General features: G+C 38.8%; 2 protein-coding genes across 3 annotated transcripts in view; one reads left to right on the top strand and one right to left on the bottom strand.

The window, feature by feature from the left end:
* Positions 1-5,855, top strand: part of B4GALT6 (beta-1,4-galactosyltransferase 6) — a 46,400-nt gene extending 40,545 nt beyond the window's left edge. For both annotated transcript variants that reach the window (XM_077810329.1, XM_077810330.1), the window contains one exon: positions 1,035-5,855. In XM_077810329.1, coding sequence (XP_077666455.1) covers positions 1,035-1,182 — 148 coding nt within the window. In that variant the 3' untranslated portion in view covers positions 1,183-5,855. The remainder of the gene's footprint in view (positions 1-1,034) is intronic.
* A 443-nt stretch (positions 5,856-6,298) lies between these two features.
* Positions 6,299-15,785, bottom strand: LOC144260410 (transthyretin-like). Its single transcript, XM_077809033.1, has 4 exons — positions 15,717-15,785; positions 13,519-13,649; positions 10,861-10,996; positions 6,299-6,421 (listed from the first exon to the last, which is right to left on the bottom strand). Exons 1-4 carry the CDS (start codon positions 15,783-15,785, stop codon positions 6,299-6,301), a joined length of 459 nt encoding a protein of 152 aa, XP_077665159.1.
* Between the last annotated feature and the right edge of the window lie 4,533 nt (positions 15,786-20,318).

Below are 20,318 nucleotides of genomic sequence, written 5' to 3' on the forward strand. Positions count from 1 at the left end.
ATCTGAACAATGAAATAACGCTCTCCAAGTATTTCATATTATTAAAAATCATTGACATTTTGTGCATAAGGAACACTTCAAGATACTAGGTTGTAATTAAATTAGGATAATGATTAATATATATGATTATAGACCGTACATAAATCTAAGTAAACAGCCCATGTCACTATTAGTTGGGGCTCTTGTGGCATTAAATAATCCAAGCAATCACTCTCTCTAAAACTAATTTCATGTTATGATTATTTTCATTTTATTGAGTCAATGTCATGAGAGAAACTGAACTCATGTATCAAGAGTTGTCTTTGGTCGGTTAGTTGGCACTTCTTGTCACTGCTCCTTTGAAGTTATGTGGTGGCTGTATGCTAGTTAGAGCATCGGTGTTTAAAAGGCTCCCTGTGGCACTACTGACTTGGCCATGCTTCATGGTGAGGCAGCACTGCCTGGGGAGCTGAGGGTATGTCTACACTGCAATTAAAAACCTGTGGCTGAGTCAAGCCAGCTGATTCAGGCTTACGGGGCTCAGGCTGCAGGGCTGTTAAATCGCAGTTTAGACGTCTACGATTTGGCTCTAGAACTCTGCAAGATGAGAGAGTCCCAAAGCTCAGGCTGCAGCCCAGGCTGGAAAGTCTACACCACTATTAAAGAGCTCCAGAGCCTGAGCCCCACCAAAGTTGGCTGCATGGGCCAGCTGTGGGTGTCTAGTTGCAATGTAGACATTCCTAATTTGGGACCACAAACGCTAATATGCATTAATCACAATCCTATGTTGGCTGTTTAGTTAATCTCAGTGTAGTTTGTCCAGGAATATGAACAGTACTTGAATGTCCATCTAATTTATAAAACTGCAAAAAATCATGCATTTAAAGCTGATGTTTGTAATTAGTATAAACAAAGTGCTCCCAGAGTGTTTTTTGTAAAATAGGGGTTTCAAAATAAATGATGACCCGTTGTTAATTACAATAACACAGTTGATACCAATTTAACATGTTTCTTTACAAACCTTTTTCCTCGTTCCTTCTCTCCTTACCCTACAGGTATAAACTCCTGAGGTATTCCAGAGAGCGTCAGTACGTTGATGGGTTGAACAATTTAATATATGCTCCTAAAATACTCATCAGTAGATTTTATAAAAATATAACTGTAAACCTCATACCAGAGCTAGCTCCTGTTAGAGACTATTGATGGAAGTGGAGTGGCAAGCTACAGTCCTGGATTTCAAACTTGTAACACTGGAAAATACAAATTGAAGACGTTAAAAGACCTTAAATTGGGTCTTTTTGACTATTAGATGAAGGATATTTGGGAAGAGAAGAAAAATGACTGCATATGTTACCATGCATTCTATTCTGAAAAGAAATGCCAGCAGCTACTACTCAATGTTTACAGCATGGGACTACTAAATATTCAAGCCTTGTTTCACCATATTCTCTATCTTAAGCAACTCCACTATATATACTGCAGAAAACAGATCTGTAGCTTGTTTGGAAGCCAAGAGAGAGGCCTTTTCTCCCAGGCAATTTTTATAGTTAAAAACCATAACTTAAATGAATGCTTTTTGTTTCCTTTTTAAAATGCATTTTGTAAATATGTGATGTAAATTAATGTGCTCAAATAGCTTTTTAAATATGGTAAATTATGCTTCAGTATGTATTTAGTTATATTACTGTTTTCATTCTGTGTTCAGTAGCATGAAAGAACAAATGTAAATATTTGTGTTTAAACAAAGTTTATACCTTGTATGAAATGATGGAACTATCAATAATGGATGGCCAGCTATGACTGTAAACTGTTATACGAGTTTTGAGCTTTAGGCCTGCTGCATATCTATATAGAAGAATTAATTTAACATGTAAGCTTGCTAGGAAGAAAGCTTTTAATTTTACTTATTACTAGTAAAATCCTATGATTCCCTGCTTGCCATCTAAATCATAGTTTATGCATATTGCATGTACATTTTAGAAAAAATCTTAAGGTTGTTGGATATCATGATATACAGGAACTCTTACTTTATTTGTCTCCACATGTGCCACTAGTGTCAATGTCAGGGATTTTATGCCTAAAACAGTGTGTTCAAGTCTGTGTATTGTAGTTTGGTATGATCTTCTTTTTTATTCCTAGTAAACAGCACTTTTATTCCTCAAGAATCAGAATAGCCAAAAATGTGTCTTCATTGGAAGACAAATGTAAAAGTTAATTTTTTAAAGAATTGATAACAAAATATATCCCTAACTCTTATAGGGTGGGATTTTTAAAAGCACAGTGTTGGCCTAACTGCTCTATTGATTATGGTAGGATCAATGGGACCAGAATTAAGCCAATGCTGAGTGCTTTTGAAAATCTCCCCCATAATATATTAATCAGCATAGATATTAAGGGTCTAATCCTGTGACGTGCTGAGCACTTCCTGTAAAGTGCTAAGCACCCTCAACTCTATGACTTGCAGTGAAATTGAGGGTACTCAGGACTGACCAGGATAGATCCCAGATAATTGTCTATTTTTGTGGTATTAAATGCATGAATATCTAGCCTCTTTGTTTTTATTCATCATAAATCTTAATTTCCTTTTGCTTTGCCTATATTGTTATGCTATCTAATAGCATCCCATTCAGAAACACTATCTTTGCCTAATATTTTTATACATCCATAGGTAATATGATGTAAGGAAGTAGTCTGAACCACTTATTTTCTCTGTTAATGTAATGCAAATCAGTTAAATGTTGACCAAGATGATCTAAGAGATTATTTTGTTGACTGTCACAATCATTCAGTGATTTAGTAACCGAAGACTTTCTTCTGCTCCCCTGAAGAATAAAAAACAGTCTCTTGATAAATTATTTATTATATAGTGTTCCTGCAAGAGTGCTGACAAGAAACACCAATCTAAACTCACTGCCCACTTATGTGCCTCCTGGATTTACCACAGCAGATGGTGGGATGCAGGTGTTTCAGTTTGTTTGCTGTTCGCACCTTTTCTTTTATGCCCATTCCAGGAACAAGTTGTGCCCCTGGCCATTCTTTAATGAAAGTTGTGAGTACACTTGTAGACATTCCAATAATTTGCAGAAAGGTGGTAATTACTGATTTGATTGACATAGTTGAAAGCAGGCTGTACGAGATATTTCATATTGTATTGGAATGATCTTTAAATCTAGTCAATATAGTATGCTATAGAAATTATTTAATGTACAGGAAAAATAACAAAAGAGTAACATCAACTGAACAAACCCTTAAAACAAGCATGCTTGAATTTTTGTATTACTACTTGATATATTTCTGTAATTCCGCATACCGAATATTTTGAGAGGCAGATGGGTAGATATGAACTCAATAACTAGTATACTAAATAAGCAGCTATATTCTCAAAGTAAATTTGGTGTTATATCCATATGTCACATTAGCTGAACACATTTCTTCAGGATTGCTAAAAGGAATAACTTTTAAATGTCTGACTTTATTTTGAAGTGTTTTCTGGTATTCAGTGCCATCAGTTTTAGCACCTTTGCTTATGATGCATCTTTTGGTAGTTTAGGTTTGTGCCTTGTTTCCCCAGTATGCTTTTATTGATGTGTCCATTTCTCAGTTATGCATGTGGAAGACATTCAGTGAAATTAATGTTTGATTTGGGTTTTTTAATATCTCCTGGTGCATTTAAAAAAATACACATGAATATGCTTCAGCCAAAGTCCTGGAACTTTGCAAAGTGTTGATTAATCATGTACTGTCTGAGAGAGAAAATGTTGTGATTTAATACATAGTCACAGTTGTATATAATTTAACATGCCCCGAACTTCTTATGTCCCAAATTGATACAGCTTACATTAAGAAAGATGTTTACCAACCACTTTTGCCAGGTAGGTACCTTTTAGTTTTAAAGGCTACCATTTTCTTATTGATATTACACCAAAATAATGTGTGTACACTCTGTCTGAACCCAGTACTGTTCTGTAGCAGACTTTAACATAACCAGTGCCTTCAAACAAACGAAGTGAAGTGCAGAGCTGAGAGCTATGTACATTCCTTTTGGTAACATATGCTTAATAGTAGTAAAACAGAAAAGAATATCATGCTGGCTTTTTGGTTCTGACAGACAGCAAATTTGACTGTTCCTCAACAGAGTACACGACATAGAAAAAATATTTTGAAGATTCTGAAGGGGTTTTACAAATTAAGAAGTAGAAATGCTGTAAAAATACTAACAGTGTCTCAAGTCCAGTCAGTACACTAACGGATATTTTTCATCTAAATTTCCTTCTCATCTGCCATATTTTAAATTGAGAAAAATATAAAATTTAATATTCTCCTTGAAACCAAGAATATATTGACAAACGAATGCAAAATGTTTATTCTTAGATCTTTCAGGTCTATTTTTGTACTCTTCTGTTTAAAATAATATATTAGTCTTATAGTGGATTACAAACAAGCCAATTATAAAAATTTAAAAGGACACATTGCATATCAGCAAGAGGAAGTGTACTTAAGATTTTATTTTTAGAGATATCTGAGGCAAGCTTATTGAAAACTGCACTGAAACAATTGCTGGCAATTTCCTATGTACTATCATATTTTTATTTTTGTTTTGTTCATGAAAATGTTTGTACTTTTTTATCATTGTCTTTTTTGAAATATAATGTTCTAAAGACTGTGTGGTTGTCTAATTTTTTTCCTTCTAGGCACTATATTCTGTGGAAGTTTGCTCCTTCAGTGTATTTTATTTAGAAAAAATAAGCATTAGTTGAAGTGTCTGGTACAGTATTACTCCCACATGGACCTCACAGCTTGACGGGATAGGAAATTTCTTATTTGATAAGAACTGATCCTGTAGAAACCTTTTACAGATAAAATTGAAACATGTTTTCATAGCATGTTAAATTTTTAAAAAATAATGTAACTTTTTAAAATTGACAGCATAGGATGAGAATTATTTGTGGCAGGACCTACTCTTTAAATTTTGCCCAGCATAATGCAGCCCTGAGCCTGACTTCTGATGTGTCTAGGTGCTATTGTATTACAATACATTGTTAAAACTGTTACAAAAATCTAAAAATGTTGTACCTCAGCTAATTAACAGATTTGATCTTCCACTGAAATGTTTGGAGTGAAATACAACAATTTAGTAATACTTTAGCTCTTATAACACTTTTCATATGTTTAGATCTGAAAGTACTTGGAAAAAAATGAATTGTGGTTCTCTAAAGATACTATATTGATTGGATTCTAACTAACAAGTTTCTTCTTCTTAGCATAAAACAGCACATCTGTCCTAGAAATATTCTAAACAGCTGTAAGTAGCAGGAAAATATCCCAGTATCAAGAGAGTTCATCCAAGCTTGGAATTATTAAACCTGGGAGCAGACAGAGGTCCTCATGTGTCAGTGGTTTCCCCCCTGCTCATCTGTCTTTCATTTCTTTTAATTATTAATATTACAGTAGTAGCTAGAGCCCCCATCACAACTGTGGCCAAGTTTATATGTACTGTACAAACATAGGTAATGATCTCTGCATTAGCACTTGGGTTCTAAATGACAAATGACATGCAAAAGGAGGAGAAGGACGATATCTGATGAAGTGGGTTTGAGCCCACAAAAGCTTATGCTCAAATAAATTTTAGTCTCTAAGGTGCCACAAGTACTCCTCGTTGTTTATACCTGTATACTGTTTTTCTTATTTACAATATGCATTTGCTGTTTAATTATATAAATATTAGCTATCCCTGAATGCCATACAACCTTGTCATCATTTGTAGGCTGATTTTGTCTTTTGTAGGCATAGCTGCAGAACTGGGACATCAGGGAAATCAGTGGGACACTGTGCAGGGGCTCCATGTTATTGCCTCTTTTGGTAGGGTCTGGACCAAAGTAAACAATGTACTAATGAAGATAATTCAATAAATGTGTCTTGTTCCATAATTTTGTGTTTGAGAATTTCTTGCATTACAGATCTATTTTGCTCACAGTTCTTTGTGATAAGGACTATGGGTTATCGGCCATATGGAAGATTTCAGTTTACTTTCAGCAAATGGAGTTTCAGTATAATTTTTTACAACCCTGAGACAGTGTTTCTTCTGAACCGGAAATTTTTTTTTTTGAAAGAGTAATTGAAAACCTTTTTAAGAAACATTTATTGACTTTACCAGAGGTAATACATTCACAAAATAAAAATCCATTGCATAGCCGTTTGCTTTTGAGTTAGTGTTTGAAGATGAAAAATGTTATGTGAGTAATAAGTATTGATTATTGCAGCCAAAAAGCAGAATCAATCTACAAATCTTAAATTGACCAATGTAGGACAATTTGCATGGCTAATGTGTAGTTCCGAATTCCTTTGGTTCACTAACTACAGCTGTAGTTGAGTAAGAAAAGGGACTGAGGAGAGCAGCAATAGTATAATGACGATAACCAGAATCATTAGCAGTGAATACCACCTGGAGAAGAGAGAGAAAAAAACACTTGAGAGCTTGAAACATAGTTTTACATTTTTAAAGCCAGAAGGGACCATTGTGATCATCTTATCTGACCACTTGCATATCACAAACCGTAGAATTTACCCACATTAATTCCAGCTTGAACTAGGGCAAATTTGTTAGAAAAAAGTCCAATCTTAATTTAAATCTCTCCAGTGATGGAGAATCCACCACAACCCTTCGTAACTAACCCTTGGAACAACTTACCCTCACTGTTTAAAAACTTGCTCCTTATTTCTTGTCTAAATTTGTGTAGCTTCAACTTCCAGTCATTGGATCTTGTTATAACTTTATCTGCTGAATTTGAAGAGCCCTCTATTTCCCCTCCCCCCGCCCCGTAGGTATTTGTGGACTGTGATCGACTCACCCCTTAATCTTGTCTTTGATAGGCTAAATAGATTGAGATTCATACGTCTATCACTATAAGATACATTTTACAATCCTTTAATCATGGCTCTTCCATGAATCCTTTTTAACTTACCAATATCCTTCTTGAAGTGTGGCACAATATTTCTGTAGCATTGCACCAGTGCCAAGTATAGAGGTAATATACCCTCTCTGCTCCTCAAGATTCCCTTGTTTATACATCTAAGGATCTCATTAGCCCTTTTGGCCTCAGTATTGCACTGGGAGCTTATGTTCAGCTAATTCTCCATCATGCCCCTCCAGCCCTTTTTAGATCAGTTTCCCAAGGCAGAGTGCCCCATCCTGTAATTATGGCTTGTATTCTTTGTTTGTTAAATCTGGCTGAATTAAAACATAGTGTGTTTGCATCCAACTTACCAAGTGATCCAGATGGCTCTGTCTGTGACCAGTCCTCTTCATTACTTCCCAGTTCCCAAATAACAAGCTGTGCCTCAAAACTATTGTGTAGATTTAACCTCAAGTTTAAATTTTGGAAGCATACATATTGTTGTCTAATGTTTTGATGACAATTTTCTGTCACTGTTTTTACATTTTGTGAATTACATAAAGCTAGTAAAATATGTGCAAGACCTTATAAATCAGTGTTACAGTACAGAGACAACGTTTGATGTGCTTTTTGATCATGAGGTATTGTTGACCATTTGTGAACCCTACGAGGGACTGATGTTTGTGCTCTTTGCTCTCAGCAGGCTCTAAGGTTTTGTAACACAGCATGCTGGCCCTTCTGTTATTGGGGCTAACCGTGTAATTTAAAAAAGGTGATTATAGAACTATATCATATGAAATCTGGGCTCAGTGAGACATGGTGGGGTAGGGTGTAGGGATGCATGTCTTTAGGAGGAAGAGGAATCCTGGAGAAGGATTAGTCAGAGAAACTATGCTAGTGAGTAAAGATTTGTGGAAAGAAAGAAACCCTGGAGAGGGGTAAACTGGCAAAAGAGGAGGCCTGGAGCAATGCAGTGGAGGTGTGGGAGTGTGGCCGGAGTTGACACTTGTATTTATTTAGGGACGCTTCAGAAGGAGGTTCAACAGAAAATGGAAGCAACCTCTTTCCCCCCACACAGCCTCATGTCCTTGGTAAGGGTAAGGGTTAGGGCACAGGAATTGTCCACACCACTACTGTAAGTGTGTATCCTTGTGTTGTTAAGAAAAAAGGGTTATTGAGACAATGGAGGACAGTTGAAGATTACCAAGCCTGGAGAGAGCTGGGAGACTGCTTTGTTACTTGAAAATGAGAGAATTTTTACTGAGATTTGGCAGGATGGTTAAACCTCAGATTACTCCATCCACCAGGGAGACTGCAGACCACTAGCTGAAGAGGGGAAAATGAAGCACCAACAGCGGAAAGATAAGCCCATTACAGGGTAATAGATGACCATTACATGTCTGTGTTGATGGTTCTTTTGTGTTGTGTTCAATTCAATGTATAACACTGTTAGGGGACTGTTAATGTCCTCCCTAACACTGTTAGTGGCACCTTAGAGACGAACAAATTTATTTGAGCATAAGCTTTCGTGAGCTACAGCTCACTTCATCGGATGCATAGAATGGAACGAACACACACACACACTGGAAGTTGCCATAGAAACTGTAAGAGGCTAATTAATTAAGATGAGCTATTATCAGCAGGAGGAAAAAAACTTTTGTAGTGATAAGATGGCCCATTTAGACAGTTGACAAGAAGGTGTGAGGATACTTAACGTAGGGAAATAGATTCAATATGTGTAATGACCCAGCTACTCCCAGTCTCTATTCAAACCCAGGTTAATGGTATCTAGTTTGCATATTAATTCAAGCTCAGCAGTTTCTTGTTGGAGTCTGTTTTTGAAGCTTTTCTGTTGCAAAATTGCCACCTTTAAATCTTTTACTGAGTGGCCAGAGAGGTTGAAGTGTTCTACCGGTTTTTGAACGTTATGATTCCTGATGTCAGATTTGTGTCCATTTATTCTTTTGCATAGAGACTGTCTGGTTTGACCAATGTACATGGCAGAGGGGCATTGCTGGCACATGATGGCATATATCACATTGGTAGATGTGCAGGTGAACTAGCCCCTGATGGCGTGGCTAATGTGATTAGGTCCTATGATGGTGTCACTTGAATAAATATGTGGACAGAGTTGGCATCGGGCTTTGCAAGGATAGGTTCCTGGGTTAGTGTTTTTGTTGTGTGGTGTGTGTGGTTGCTGGTGAGTATTTTCTTCAGGTTGGGGGGCTGTCTAAGCGAGGACTGGTCTGTCTCCTAAGATCTGTGAGAGTGAGGGATCATTTTTCAGGATAGGTTGTAAATCTTTGTTGATGCACTGGAGAGGTTTTAGCTGGGGGCTGAAAGTGACAGCTAGTGGCGTTCTGTTATTTTCTTTGTTGGGCCTGTCCTGTAGTAGGTGACTTCTGGGTACTCTTCTGGCTCTGTCAATCTGTTTTTTCACTTCAGCAGGTGGGTATTGTATTTTTAAGAATGCTTGATAGAGATCTTGTAGGTGTTTGCCTCTGTCTGAGGGATTGGAGCAAATGCGGTTGTATCTTAGAGCTTGTCTGTAGACAATGGATCGTGTGGTGTATCCTGGATGGAAGCTGGAGGCATGTAGGTAAGTATTGTGGTCAGTAGTGTCTAAATGGGCCATCTTGATTATCACTACAAAAGTTTTTTTTCTTCTGCTGCTGATAGCTCATCCTAATGAATTAGCCTCTTACAGTTTGTATGGCAAATTCCACCTTCTGTGTGTGTGTGTGTGTATATATGTGTGTGTGTGTGTGTGTGTGTGTGTGTATATATATATATATATATATATATATATATATATATATATCTTCTTACTATATGTTCCATTCTATGCATCGATGAAGTGGGCTGTAGCCCATGAAAGCTTATGCTCTAATAAATTTGTTAGTCTCTAAGGTGCCACAAGTACTCCTTTATTTAAAAAAAAGTTTGTCATCTTTCTGCTATGTGCAGTATGTAAACCACCTGAGCATTTAGGAGTGGGAAAATGAACAACTAAGGGAGCTGATATGGGGTGGGGGGCTGCTGACCTATTACTGTGGCTCTTTGGCAATGTACACTGGTAAATTCTGCCTCCTTCTCAGGTTCAGGTTGGCTACTCCTGAGCTAAGGGATGTTTCCCTCTTCATATTGTACCCAGCAGTAGAAATAATTTGGGATGGTCAAACTGATAGCTCCAAGCTATTTGTCTGTTGGCTGCTGGCAAAGTGTTTTCAGTGGAGGGGCCTCCATTCTGGAACTTAACATCCTCTCCTCCAAACCTTGAAGCAACAGAGCTTGAGGCTGGAGATTTTCAGAGCAGTTTCCAAAACTGATGAATTTCTTCAAGATTTCTTGGTTGTGAGTGGGGTGGGGGAGAATGAACTGAAAAAGGACTTAGCTTGGAATATTGTTGATATTAAACCATTTTATAATGTCTATAGACTTTAAATAACTGTGTTGCATGCAGGTAGAGCATTGAATCAACTTTTCTTTAAAAATCTAAATAAAATCAATTGCATATGAAGCTGCTGTACTAGTACCACTGTGTGGCAAACATTACTAACAAAAGCATTAGTGATGGGCCAAGGAAAATATGGAACCCTCCTCTTCCAGTTACTAGACTGAGGGAGAAATAGCCATGTTGTTCTTCCCCCACAAATGCCCCAAAAACCCAGGAAGACCACTGGGTAGCTGCAGAAGTGAGGGGTGGGGGGAAGTTCCTAGATGAGAAACAAATCTAGGAGCCTGCTGAGAGCAAATGGGAGGCTAGTTCTGGGGTATTTGGTGTGTGGAAATTCCTGTGGAGCTCTGAGTTTGCAAATTTGAACTGCTCAGTGAACTGGAAGGTGTTAGTTCATGGCAAAGTCTTTGAAACTGGAGAGCAGTAAATGGACACAGTTATTAATTAAACCCTCTACAGTTAACACAGCCTTGTTCTTTGCAATTATAGGTCCTCTTTTAAATGTGAAATAGAAGTATAATGAATACTCACATCAGCATGTTCATGGAATGGGTTAAGGCCAAGTCCCTTCCAGTAAGTGACTGTGTCAAACTCAATCTTGTACAACCCTGTTACAAATTGTTTCTCGGTTGTAAGCTCATGGATCTCGCCATATTCATTGGTTTTTCTGCATGAGAGCAAGATAGTATATATTTATTTTTGTGTTCAGATGTCTGAAAGAAAGAAGCAATATGTAGCACTGAACTACAATGACATTCTGTAGCCAGACATCTGGGAAAATGCTGACTGGTCATCTGAAATAACTTGTTCCTTTCTGTACTGTGGAGGCCTCACAAAGTCTGTCCTTGCATCTAGATCTCCCATGCATACCACAAAGTATGTCTGGGCTGTAGAAGCTTCTTTATTGTTACTGCCGCAAAGATTGGAGGTAAGCCAAAAGAAACCTGGCATGGGTGTTTGCTGTCTTCTGATAAGGCTGTCAGGCTGAGTCCAGAGTTGTTTAAATGTTACTTCAGAGCCAGCAGGGGGCACACAAGAAAAACTCACCGGTGGCCGAAGAGTGCATAACTCCCATGATGTTTTAATAAACTTAAACTAGTGGTTATTTACCCTATTATTTATTAATACTTCACATAAGGTTGTTCCTAATTTTGTCTTTTTAGGAGAGTACTTTGTTCTGGTTTATTTACAAGAATTATTTGAATTACACTGAGGTTGCCATAGGTTTGACCAAGAGTATAGTCTTGTGAAATCTTTTTAGTCCATTGAGTTGTCTGACCTTCACAAGCAGTTAGGTTTGTTTAAATTAGTCTATCAGGACATTAGTAATGTCTAGAAACTGCAGAGCTTTAAGTGCTAGCTGATGTGGAGTCTGTATTGAATTTTGTCTCCTGGCTTAACATAGCTCCTCTTAAAAACACTCTATTTCCACTTAATCAGTCCTATAGTGTGGGAATTAGTGATCCGATGTCGGTGGATAGTATGACACTCGTATTTTATATTCGTGTTTCACTAATCTCCATCCATTGTTTAAAGTTCTGAATGCTGAGACTCAGTCTGTAAATGTCTCTGTTGCATTTCTTCATTTCAATAAAAGGTAAATGCTAATCAGTACAACTGACACATTCATTTGTTTTAGTATAAGACAAGGAAATTCAGCACTTAATGATAAACCATCTAGGAACCTGTTAAATCACAGATGCCATATGCTTTCAAGCCCGTTCTTAGAATTTTTCCTGACTGATAGAAAAAGTAGACAAACATTTTATTCTCCTACATTGGTCACTTTCAAGCAACTTCCCATTTACTTTACAGACTTTCTCAACTATACCCTGATAACTCTTTTAGCTAAAAGTACAGTGATGGGCTCAAGTGGGCTTCTGAGAATCCCTTGTTAAAATTCCACTACCACACTGAAGTGAGCGTGGAAGTAATTTCTCTGTCTCTAATGAAGTTCAACTACTTACTGGGCTCTGCATTATCATCTCTGCCAAATAGACGGAATAAAAATACCACTGCATGTTCTTTGCATCAGATCTCAGGTTTTTTTAAATACCCTCAGAAACTGATCCTAGAGCATCCAACTCTCCCTCCCCCCCCTCGCACATACACCCACACAATGTTTGCACACACACCTGCCCACACATCTCAGTGCACTGTATTGTGTACACTACTAGTATAGTCAATATGTTTTTTAGGAATAAGTATACATACCTCAAGTGGCAGCATATGCTTTCCGCTGTTTACCATGTGCTCTTGCTTCCTTCTTTGGGTATGATGGCACATTTTGGTTTAAATGGGAAATCATAGGGCTGGATTTTCCATTCCCTTACCCCTACTCAATGTGATCCTATGCAGCCCTGGGCCGTTAGGTTTGTCAGAGACTAACTCTTTAAACAATGTATTGGCACCTTTGTTCTAATACTTGGAGCACCACCACTATAAGAATTCCTTTGTGTAGTAATGTTGGAGAACTTGCATACATTTATGTTCTAGGCTCTTTACTGGTCTGAAGCTGGGATCCCATTAGTGGTGGATTCCTGCAGTGTGACGACTTTCACTATCCACTTTCTGAAATGATCCAGACTATTGTAGACTACTTGACAGAGGATAATGGTTTCCCTAGACTTTCTCCTGGAAGTTGCTAGACTACCGATATCTTGAAACAATATATTTATGCTCCAGTGCAGCCAGAATTCCTAACTAGAGTTTTCGACTTCATACAGATTAGAAGTCTCTTCTGACTATACTGTATTATATTATGTAGAAATTGGTGGGCTTTCATTCTTTGCTAAAGCAGAGGTGGACTTCATGCTAAGAATTGATGTGCTTCTTGTAGCCATAAAGTGAAGTGTCATGAAGAGGGAAGAGTCAAACAGCAATTGATGGAAGAATAGTTTTCTATACCACATTTCATGCTGCCTGTGAGTTACCTCCCTTGTGTTTACAATTTTTTCAAACCATTCAGGAGCCAGTCTGCTAGCTTTGCAGCTATAATTTACTTAGAAGAGACCCCCACACAGAGTAAATATTTGGTGTAGGCATAAATTATCTTATTACTTCTCAGATTGTAACTAATGACATTATACATATGTTTTTAAGATGAATGCATGTAAAATGTGGGTTTTCTAATCTTTAGCCTCTTTCAATGCCTCCCTCACCCCCTTCTCATTGTATTATATGACTTACCCTGAACTTAAGAGCTGCCAGGTCCCATCATCAGCCTTTTTATATAATTTAATAGGTACACTGGAAGCTGGACTTCCTCTGACTGAATCTAGAATTTTCACAATAAGAGGGTGCTTGGAATCATGAGAGCCCTGCATATAGGGAAAAGAGAGATGTAATTCTTGTATGACAGATTATATAGGAGTGATGGGCCATGATAAAGCATGCCCCTTAGAAATTTCATTTTTTAGAATTAGAAGATATCACATATTTTCATATACCAGGTACATAAGTTTACTGTATAATACGAAAATTTTGCCTGCAGGATCACAGGGAGAGAGCATATGCTGTACCCTACAAAGGGGTGCACTCCTCATGTGCACTGCGAACCTGTCCTCAGAGATGGAATGCCTCTCAGCACTCCCTCTGGGGTGATGCAGTTCTGACTAGCATCCAGTGCAGAGTTATTGCTAACTGGCACAACCAAGCCACAGATGACCGAATAAAAGTTTAATCCTGGAAACGGGGAGTGGTGATGGTTTGGAATCCAGCAATCTGATCTCCTTGTTTTAGAGTGGGGGCTGGAGGAGAGCTCTCTTGGTCAGGAGGGGCTTCCCAGTGGTCACATTACCCCATTCCTCCCTTCGTTCAACTGTCAGCTTGGCAAGCCGTGCACATGTGCTCTGTCTCGCTATCATAACCCCATTATGGGCCAGACTGTGGTCAGCCCTTGGGCAAGTGTGCACAGGTATAAGGTATAAGTAAGGTATAAGTAGCTTCCCCTGCACAAACCCTACAACAATTATATTCCATGTGCTCGTTAGACCAGTGACTGCTTCCTCCCCGAGAAGCCAGCAACCCCAAAGGGAATGAGGATACAACAAGACCGTGCTCGTCTCATAACCCCTTAAGTGTAAAAAAACTCTTAGAGCTCTATGGTAGCTGCTGGTTAGTGATAACTACCGAGTCTGTTTAACCATTATTGCTTCCAAAAATGAGGTTTCAGTTTCTGATTTTTTTTTTATTCAAAGAAAGGTTCTTATTCAAAAATTGTAATAACATAAACTGTGTGACCCCTTCCCTCACCTGTTATCCCTTCTGGGGACTTATGACAATCTACCTCACCTCTGGAGATGCTGCCACATAGCCTGAGAAAAACTCATCTATGAAACTAACAAACCGGAATAAACTCGGTGGCCCTGATTGACTTTCTCACTCCTTTCCCACTCTTCCCCACCGATTTCTAGGATGAAGAACCTCCTGCCTGCTGAGGTTTCTGATGTCATCAGTGGGGCAGATTGTAGCAGGAGTTGTCAACTTCTGTGAATAAAGGAGTTTCTTAGCCACCACCTCAGAAGCTTTGTCAGGGTTTGGAGGACAGGATAATTAAAAACATATGGCCTAGCTTCCCCAAACATCAGAAGTGGCCCTGTGGAGCAGAGTGGGAGTACAAGGGCAATGCTGCTGGGGGAGATCAACAGGCTACACAGTGTGTGGATCTCCAACATTTTTCAGAGCCACATGAGTGCCACCAGAAGTGAGAAGAGGGGAAGTGGGGCCCTAGACTTGGTCCCAGGCCTCTTTCCGAGCAGGAGATATGGCAGTCCTCTCCAACTACAGAATGGTGATGGGGAGACCTGGAGCAATAAAGGAAGAGTGGGTAGAGAAGAGACAAAGCACCACTTCATTTCCCTTCTCTCCTGAGGTTGGAGCAAGAGCCACTACAGAAGGAATTTGCCGGTGAGTCAGTAGGCAGCAGTTGGCAGGCCTTCTGGGAGGTGAATTCTCATGTCATATGTCCACCCAACCAGTACTGCCCGTTGAGATGATGATCAGCTGATGATGGCTTTGATGTCTTGTGAGGGGAGGAGTTGCTTCTCCACAGCCTCCCAAGGCTGAAACCATATTTGGGAGAGAAGGTCCTTTTTAGTGGCTGTTGAAATTATCTTGATAGCAGGTGCTACCTCCTATTACAGCCTATCTACTGCTTTCATCAACATAAATAACTACAGCAAAGGGGGAAGCACTTTTTTTGTAGAAATAAGAAAAGCGGTAGGAGAGTGCAGGTTCAAACGCACAATATACAATTAAAATAAATGTAATAAAATAGGCTGATTTGTCTTTAACTTATTCCAATTCTCATCATTTTAAAAAAAGAAAAAATGAGGTAGGTTACATGGATCACACATGAAAGGCCACCTCAATACCAAAACACTTACCAGTGGTGCGGCTTCAGAGAAAACCACCAGTCCAGCTAAGAAAACAAGGAGCAAAGAACGAAAGGCCATTCTGCCGGCAGTCTGAGAGTCTCGGTGTCAGCAATTAGAAACTGATGGGATTGGGGATTTTTATACCCAATCCCCTCAAATTAGGCTGCTTATCAAGTGCTGTATGACTTCAAAGCTGCTGATTCTGATTGTTTACTTAGTAAATAGTAAGAGAATAAGTAACCCACACAAACATGAACTTTGCCTGTGGAGATTAGTCTGCTGCATTATCTTCTGTAAAATAACTTGGATCACATTTTGCATCGCTGATCCACTGATTACAATTACTTTATTGTAAATGGCCTATTCCCCTCCATGTTTCATGTTCTGTTTTACGTTGTGTTTGAATATGTGCTGTACTGTATGTGGTCTTGACAATGTGTGAGAAAGTAGATTTTCCTTCTCTCTTGCACAATAATATCCTTTTCATTTTCAGTATGGATTTCATTCTTGTCATAGCATGGAAAATACTCTCATCCATAGAATCAGCAACCTCTGAGTTTATCTGATGAAAACTGTCACCCTTCTCGTTCTTTGTTGAAAGCAGTACTGAAGTCAAGGTGGACCACTCCATCTTCTTAGACTGCCTCTCCAGACTTGTGCAGCAGTGTCTGACCACCTCCTGTGATGTTTCCACTTTGCCTGTCTCTCATCCATGCAAATGGCTTTTGGCCATCTAACTACCTGTTTTCAGGGTACAGTCAAATTGTGATCTAAATACTGTCATTTATTCCTGCAGTAAATTTATGGGCAAAATTAATTGCATGTGGAAAGGTGCCCTATAGAATTGGAAGTTATTTCTTTTAATTTGGCACTTTATCTTGTAACCTTAAGTGTGTCTCTACGCTTGTGATCAACTGGATTCTTTTTTTAAAAGAGCCGTTGACATCTCTTCATAGGAGGCTTTATGTAAGCTCTACCTACTCCCCCAGCACCACCTAACCTCCCAGCCATGCCACCAGTAAACATCAACCACCCAAGCCATCTAGCACCCACACTGCGTGGGAAAACAGCCAACAGCTCCCCCTGAGGAGAATCTAACACTCCCCCCCCCCCCCCCCCCGCCCCAGCATCACCCTACACCTCATCGGTTCCCAGCATCACAACAGCCGTGGTTTCTTGCTTTGACTGCCAACAGATTGTGGGATGTGGCCACAAAGGATTGTGGGACTGGGGTCAGGACAAGAACATGTGATGAGTTTGAGAGTCCTAGATGGACAATTTTTTTTAAGAGGCTGTGCTCCATACAGTGCCCTGAAATAAGGACTTGGTTTTTGTGATCTTTATTTTTAACACATGTATTCAGTCGTCAATTGTATTAAACCTAGAGCTGGGTGGATAACTGAATGTGGTTAGGTAAGCATATTTTGTTGTCTGTATGCAGTTATGTTTATTATTACAAATAAATATATAGTTATTGGGTGTAGCCATAGTAAGTGCAAACATACTGTTTTTCAAACTCCAGTGCGATACCTTTGAAACATATTCCATTGAAACCGCACCAAATTAAAATATTTGACTTATGTTTATAAGAGTTGTGTAACAAGGGCAGAGTCGAGAAATCAGGGAAATCCAAACAGTTAATTGTTGCTGCAGTACTTATGTAATTTATTAATTCACTTGGTATCCATTCTTCTGAACAAGCTCCCAATTTAAAGAATTTAAATTACAAGCTCACTAACAAATGAGCACTGATTTATTTTTGAGAGGTACAATTGTATTAGCTGCCCATAGAGTCACTGCAATCCCACTAGAACAAAACATATTCAGTCCAACAGACTAATCCACCAGTCTAGACAAATGATTGCCCTCCTTTCTCCTCCTCCCCCCCCCCCCAAAAAAACCACAATTTCTCCATGACTTCAATTGAATCACACACAATCAGTCTGCATCTTAACCAATGCTGACTTTAGAAGATTTCTTGTGAGTTGTTATGCAGATAACTTTGTTAAAAGGTCATGCTTCTGTCTTAGCACTTCCCCTTAAAGCTCAGGCGGAAAACAGATAGTACTTGATCTATATAGGGATTTGGTGTTGTGACTGATAGTGAAATTCTGCAGTCTTTTTCCATATGAGGTCTGGATTGAACTAACATGAAGTTTCATAGAACTCCAGCTAGAAATCTTCAGAAGATCAAGTTTGGACATAAGATCACTGTGCCATTAAAAGGGACCAACTGGAGTACTTTCTTGTTTCAAATAGGGACAACCCTTCTTTCACTGTATCTACTTCCACCTGAATTTGGCAAGTGCAGAGATGTTTGAGAAGATTTACAAATGGCATACGTTAACTGAATTCTGTCAAATGTTTGTATGCGTTTAGCATTTTGAACAAAAGTTCATGATAATGAACTTGACAACAAAGTAAAAGAAACAGTGAGAGACAAAAAGTATCCCTTAAAAAGTGAAGTTAAATCCTAGTGAGGAAAATACAAAGGAGCATAAACTCTGGCAAATGAAATGTTAAAATATAATAAGGCCAAAAAAGAATTTGAAGAACAGCTAGCCAAAGACTCAAAAAGTAATAGCAAATATTTTTAAGTACATCAGAAGCAGGAAGCCTGCTAAACAACCAGTGAGGCCACTGGACGATCGAGATGCTAAAGGAGCACTCAAAGACGATAAGGCCATTGCGGAGAAACTAAATGAATTCTTTGCATCGGTCTTCACAGCTGAGGATGTGAGGAAGATTCCCAAACCTGAGCCATTCTTTTTAGGTGACAAATCTGAGGAACTGTCCAAAATTGAGGTGTCATTAGAGGAGGTTTTGGAGCAAATTGATAAACTTAAACAGAAATAAGTCACCAGGACCAGATGGTATTCACCCAAGAGTTCTGAAGGAACTCAAATGTGAAATGCCAGAACTACTAACTGTAGTTTGTAATCTATCATTTAAATCCGCTTCCGTACCAAATGACTGGAGGATAGCTATGTGACGCCAATTTTTAAAAAGGGCACCAGAGATGATCGTGGCAATTATAGGCCAGTAAGCCTGACTTCAGTACCGGGCTATCTGGTTGAAGCTATAGTAAAGAACAAAATTGTCAGACACATAGATGAACATAATTTGTTGAAGTAGAGTCAACATGGTTTTTGTAGTGGGAAATCATGCCTCACCAATCTACAAGAATTCTTTGAGATGTTCAACAAGCATGTGGACCGGGGGATCCAGTGGATATTGTGTACTTTGCTTTTCAGAAAGTCTTTGACAAGGTCCCTCATTAAAGGCTCTTAAGCAAAGTAAGCTGTCATGGGATGAGAGGGAAGGTCCTCTCATGAATTGGTAACTGGTTAAAGGATAGGAAACAAAGGGTAAGAATAAATGGTCAGTTTTCAGAATGGAGAGCGGTAAATAGTGGTGTCCCCCAGGGGTCTGAACTGGGACCAGTCCTATTCAATATATTCACACATTATCTTGAAAAAGGGGTAAACAGTGAAGTGGCAAAATTTGCAGATGTTAGAAAACTACTCAAGATAGTAAAATCCCAAGCAGAATGCACAGAGCTACAAGGGGAATCTCACAAAACTGGGTGGCTGGGTAACAAAATGGCAGATGCAGTACAATGTTGATAAATGCAAAGTAATGCACATTGGAAAACATAATCCCAACTATACATATAAAATGATGGGGGTCTAAATTAGCCGTTACCACTCAAGAAAGAGATATTAGTCATTGTGCATAGTTCTCTGAAAACATCCACTCAAGGTGCAGTGGCAGTCAAAAAAGTGAACAGAATGCTGGGAATCATTAAGAAAGGGATAGATATTATCATATTGCCTCTATATAAATCCATGGTAAGTCCACATCCTGAATACTGCATGCAGATATGGTCGCCCCATCTCAAAAATATATATATTGGAATTGGAAAAGGTTCAGAAAAGGGCAACAAAAATGACTAGGGGTATGCAATGGGTTCCGCATGAGGAGAGATCAATAAGACTGGGACTTTTCAGCTTGGAAAAGAGATGACTAAGGTGGGATATGATAGAGGTCTATAAAATCGTGACTTGTGTGGAGAAAGTAAATAAGGATGTGTTATTTACTCTTCATAACATAGGAACTAGTGGTCACCAAATGAAATTAATAGGCAGCAGGTTTAAAACAAACAAAAGGAAGTGTTTTTTTCACAAAACGCACAATCAACCTGTGGAACTCCTTGCCAGAGGATGTTGTAAAGGCCAAGACTATAACAAGGTTCAAAAAAGAACTAGAGAAATTCATGGAGGATAGGTCTGTCAGGAAGAAGTTAAAATGTAGCCAGCAGAAAAGCCAGAAACTGCTCAGAAGCAAGGACATAGTTTCTGTCAATACCTGATAACTTAGTTCAGCTTATCAGTAAGAAAGAATAATGCTAACCCTCCCTTCACAACCCACTGGATGTCTGTAAGCACTCATCCCTCCCCCAACCTGCAGCCCGTCTCCTTCCCCTGCAAGGTAGCCATAAATGTTTGATGCAAGTAGGATGACCTCTATATGCACATACTGTTCTTATTTTTATCTTTGTTCAGGGTTGTAACAATGTCTGTCTCTATATGTACAGATAAATGTAAATGA

The sequence above is a fragment of the Eretmochelys imbricata genome, chromosome 2 (assembly GCF_965152235.1).
Source record: "Eretmochelys imbricata isolate rEreImb1 chromosome 2, rEreImb1.hap1, whole genome shotgun sequence".
Taxonomy (NCBI): domain Eukaryota; kingdom Metazoa; phylum Chordata; order Testudines; family Cheloniidae; genus Eretmochelys; species Eretmochelys imbricata.

Coding starts and splice junctions, on each gene's coding strand:
- LOC144260410 (XM_077809033.1), bottom strand. CDS start 15,785: ATGGCCTTTCGTTCTTTGCTCCTTGTTTTCTTAGCTGGACTGGTGGTT. Junction 13,650..15,716: donor TCTCTGAAGCCGCACCACTG/GTAAGTGTTTTG, acceptor CCCTATATGCAG/GGCTCTCATGATTCCAAGCA. Junction 10,997..13,518: donor TGGCAGCTCTTAAGTTCAGG/GTAAGTCATATA, acceptor GCTCTCATGCAG/AAAAACCAATGAATATGGCG.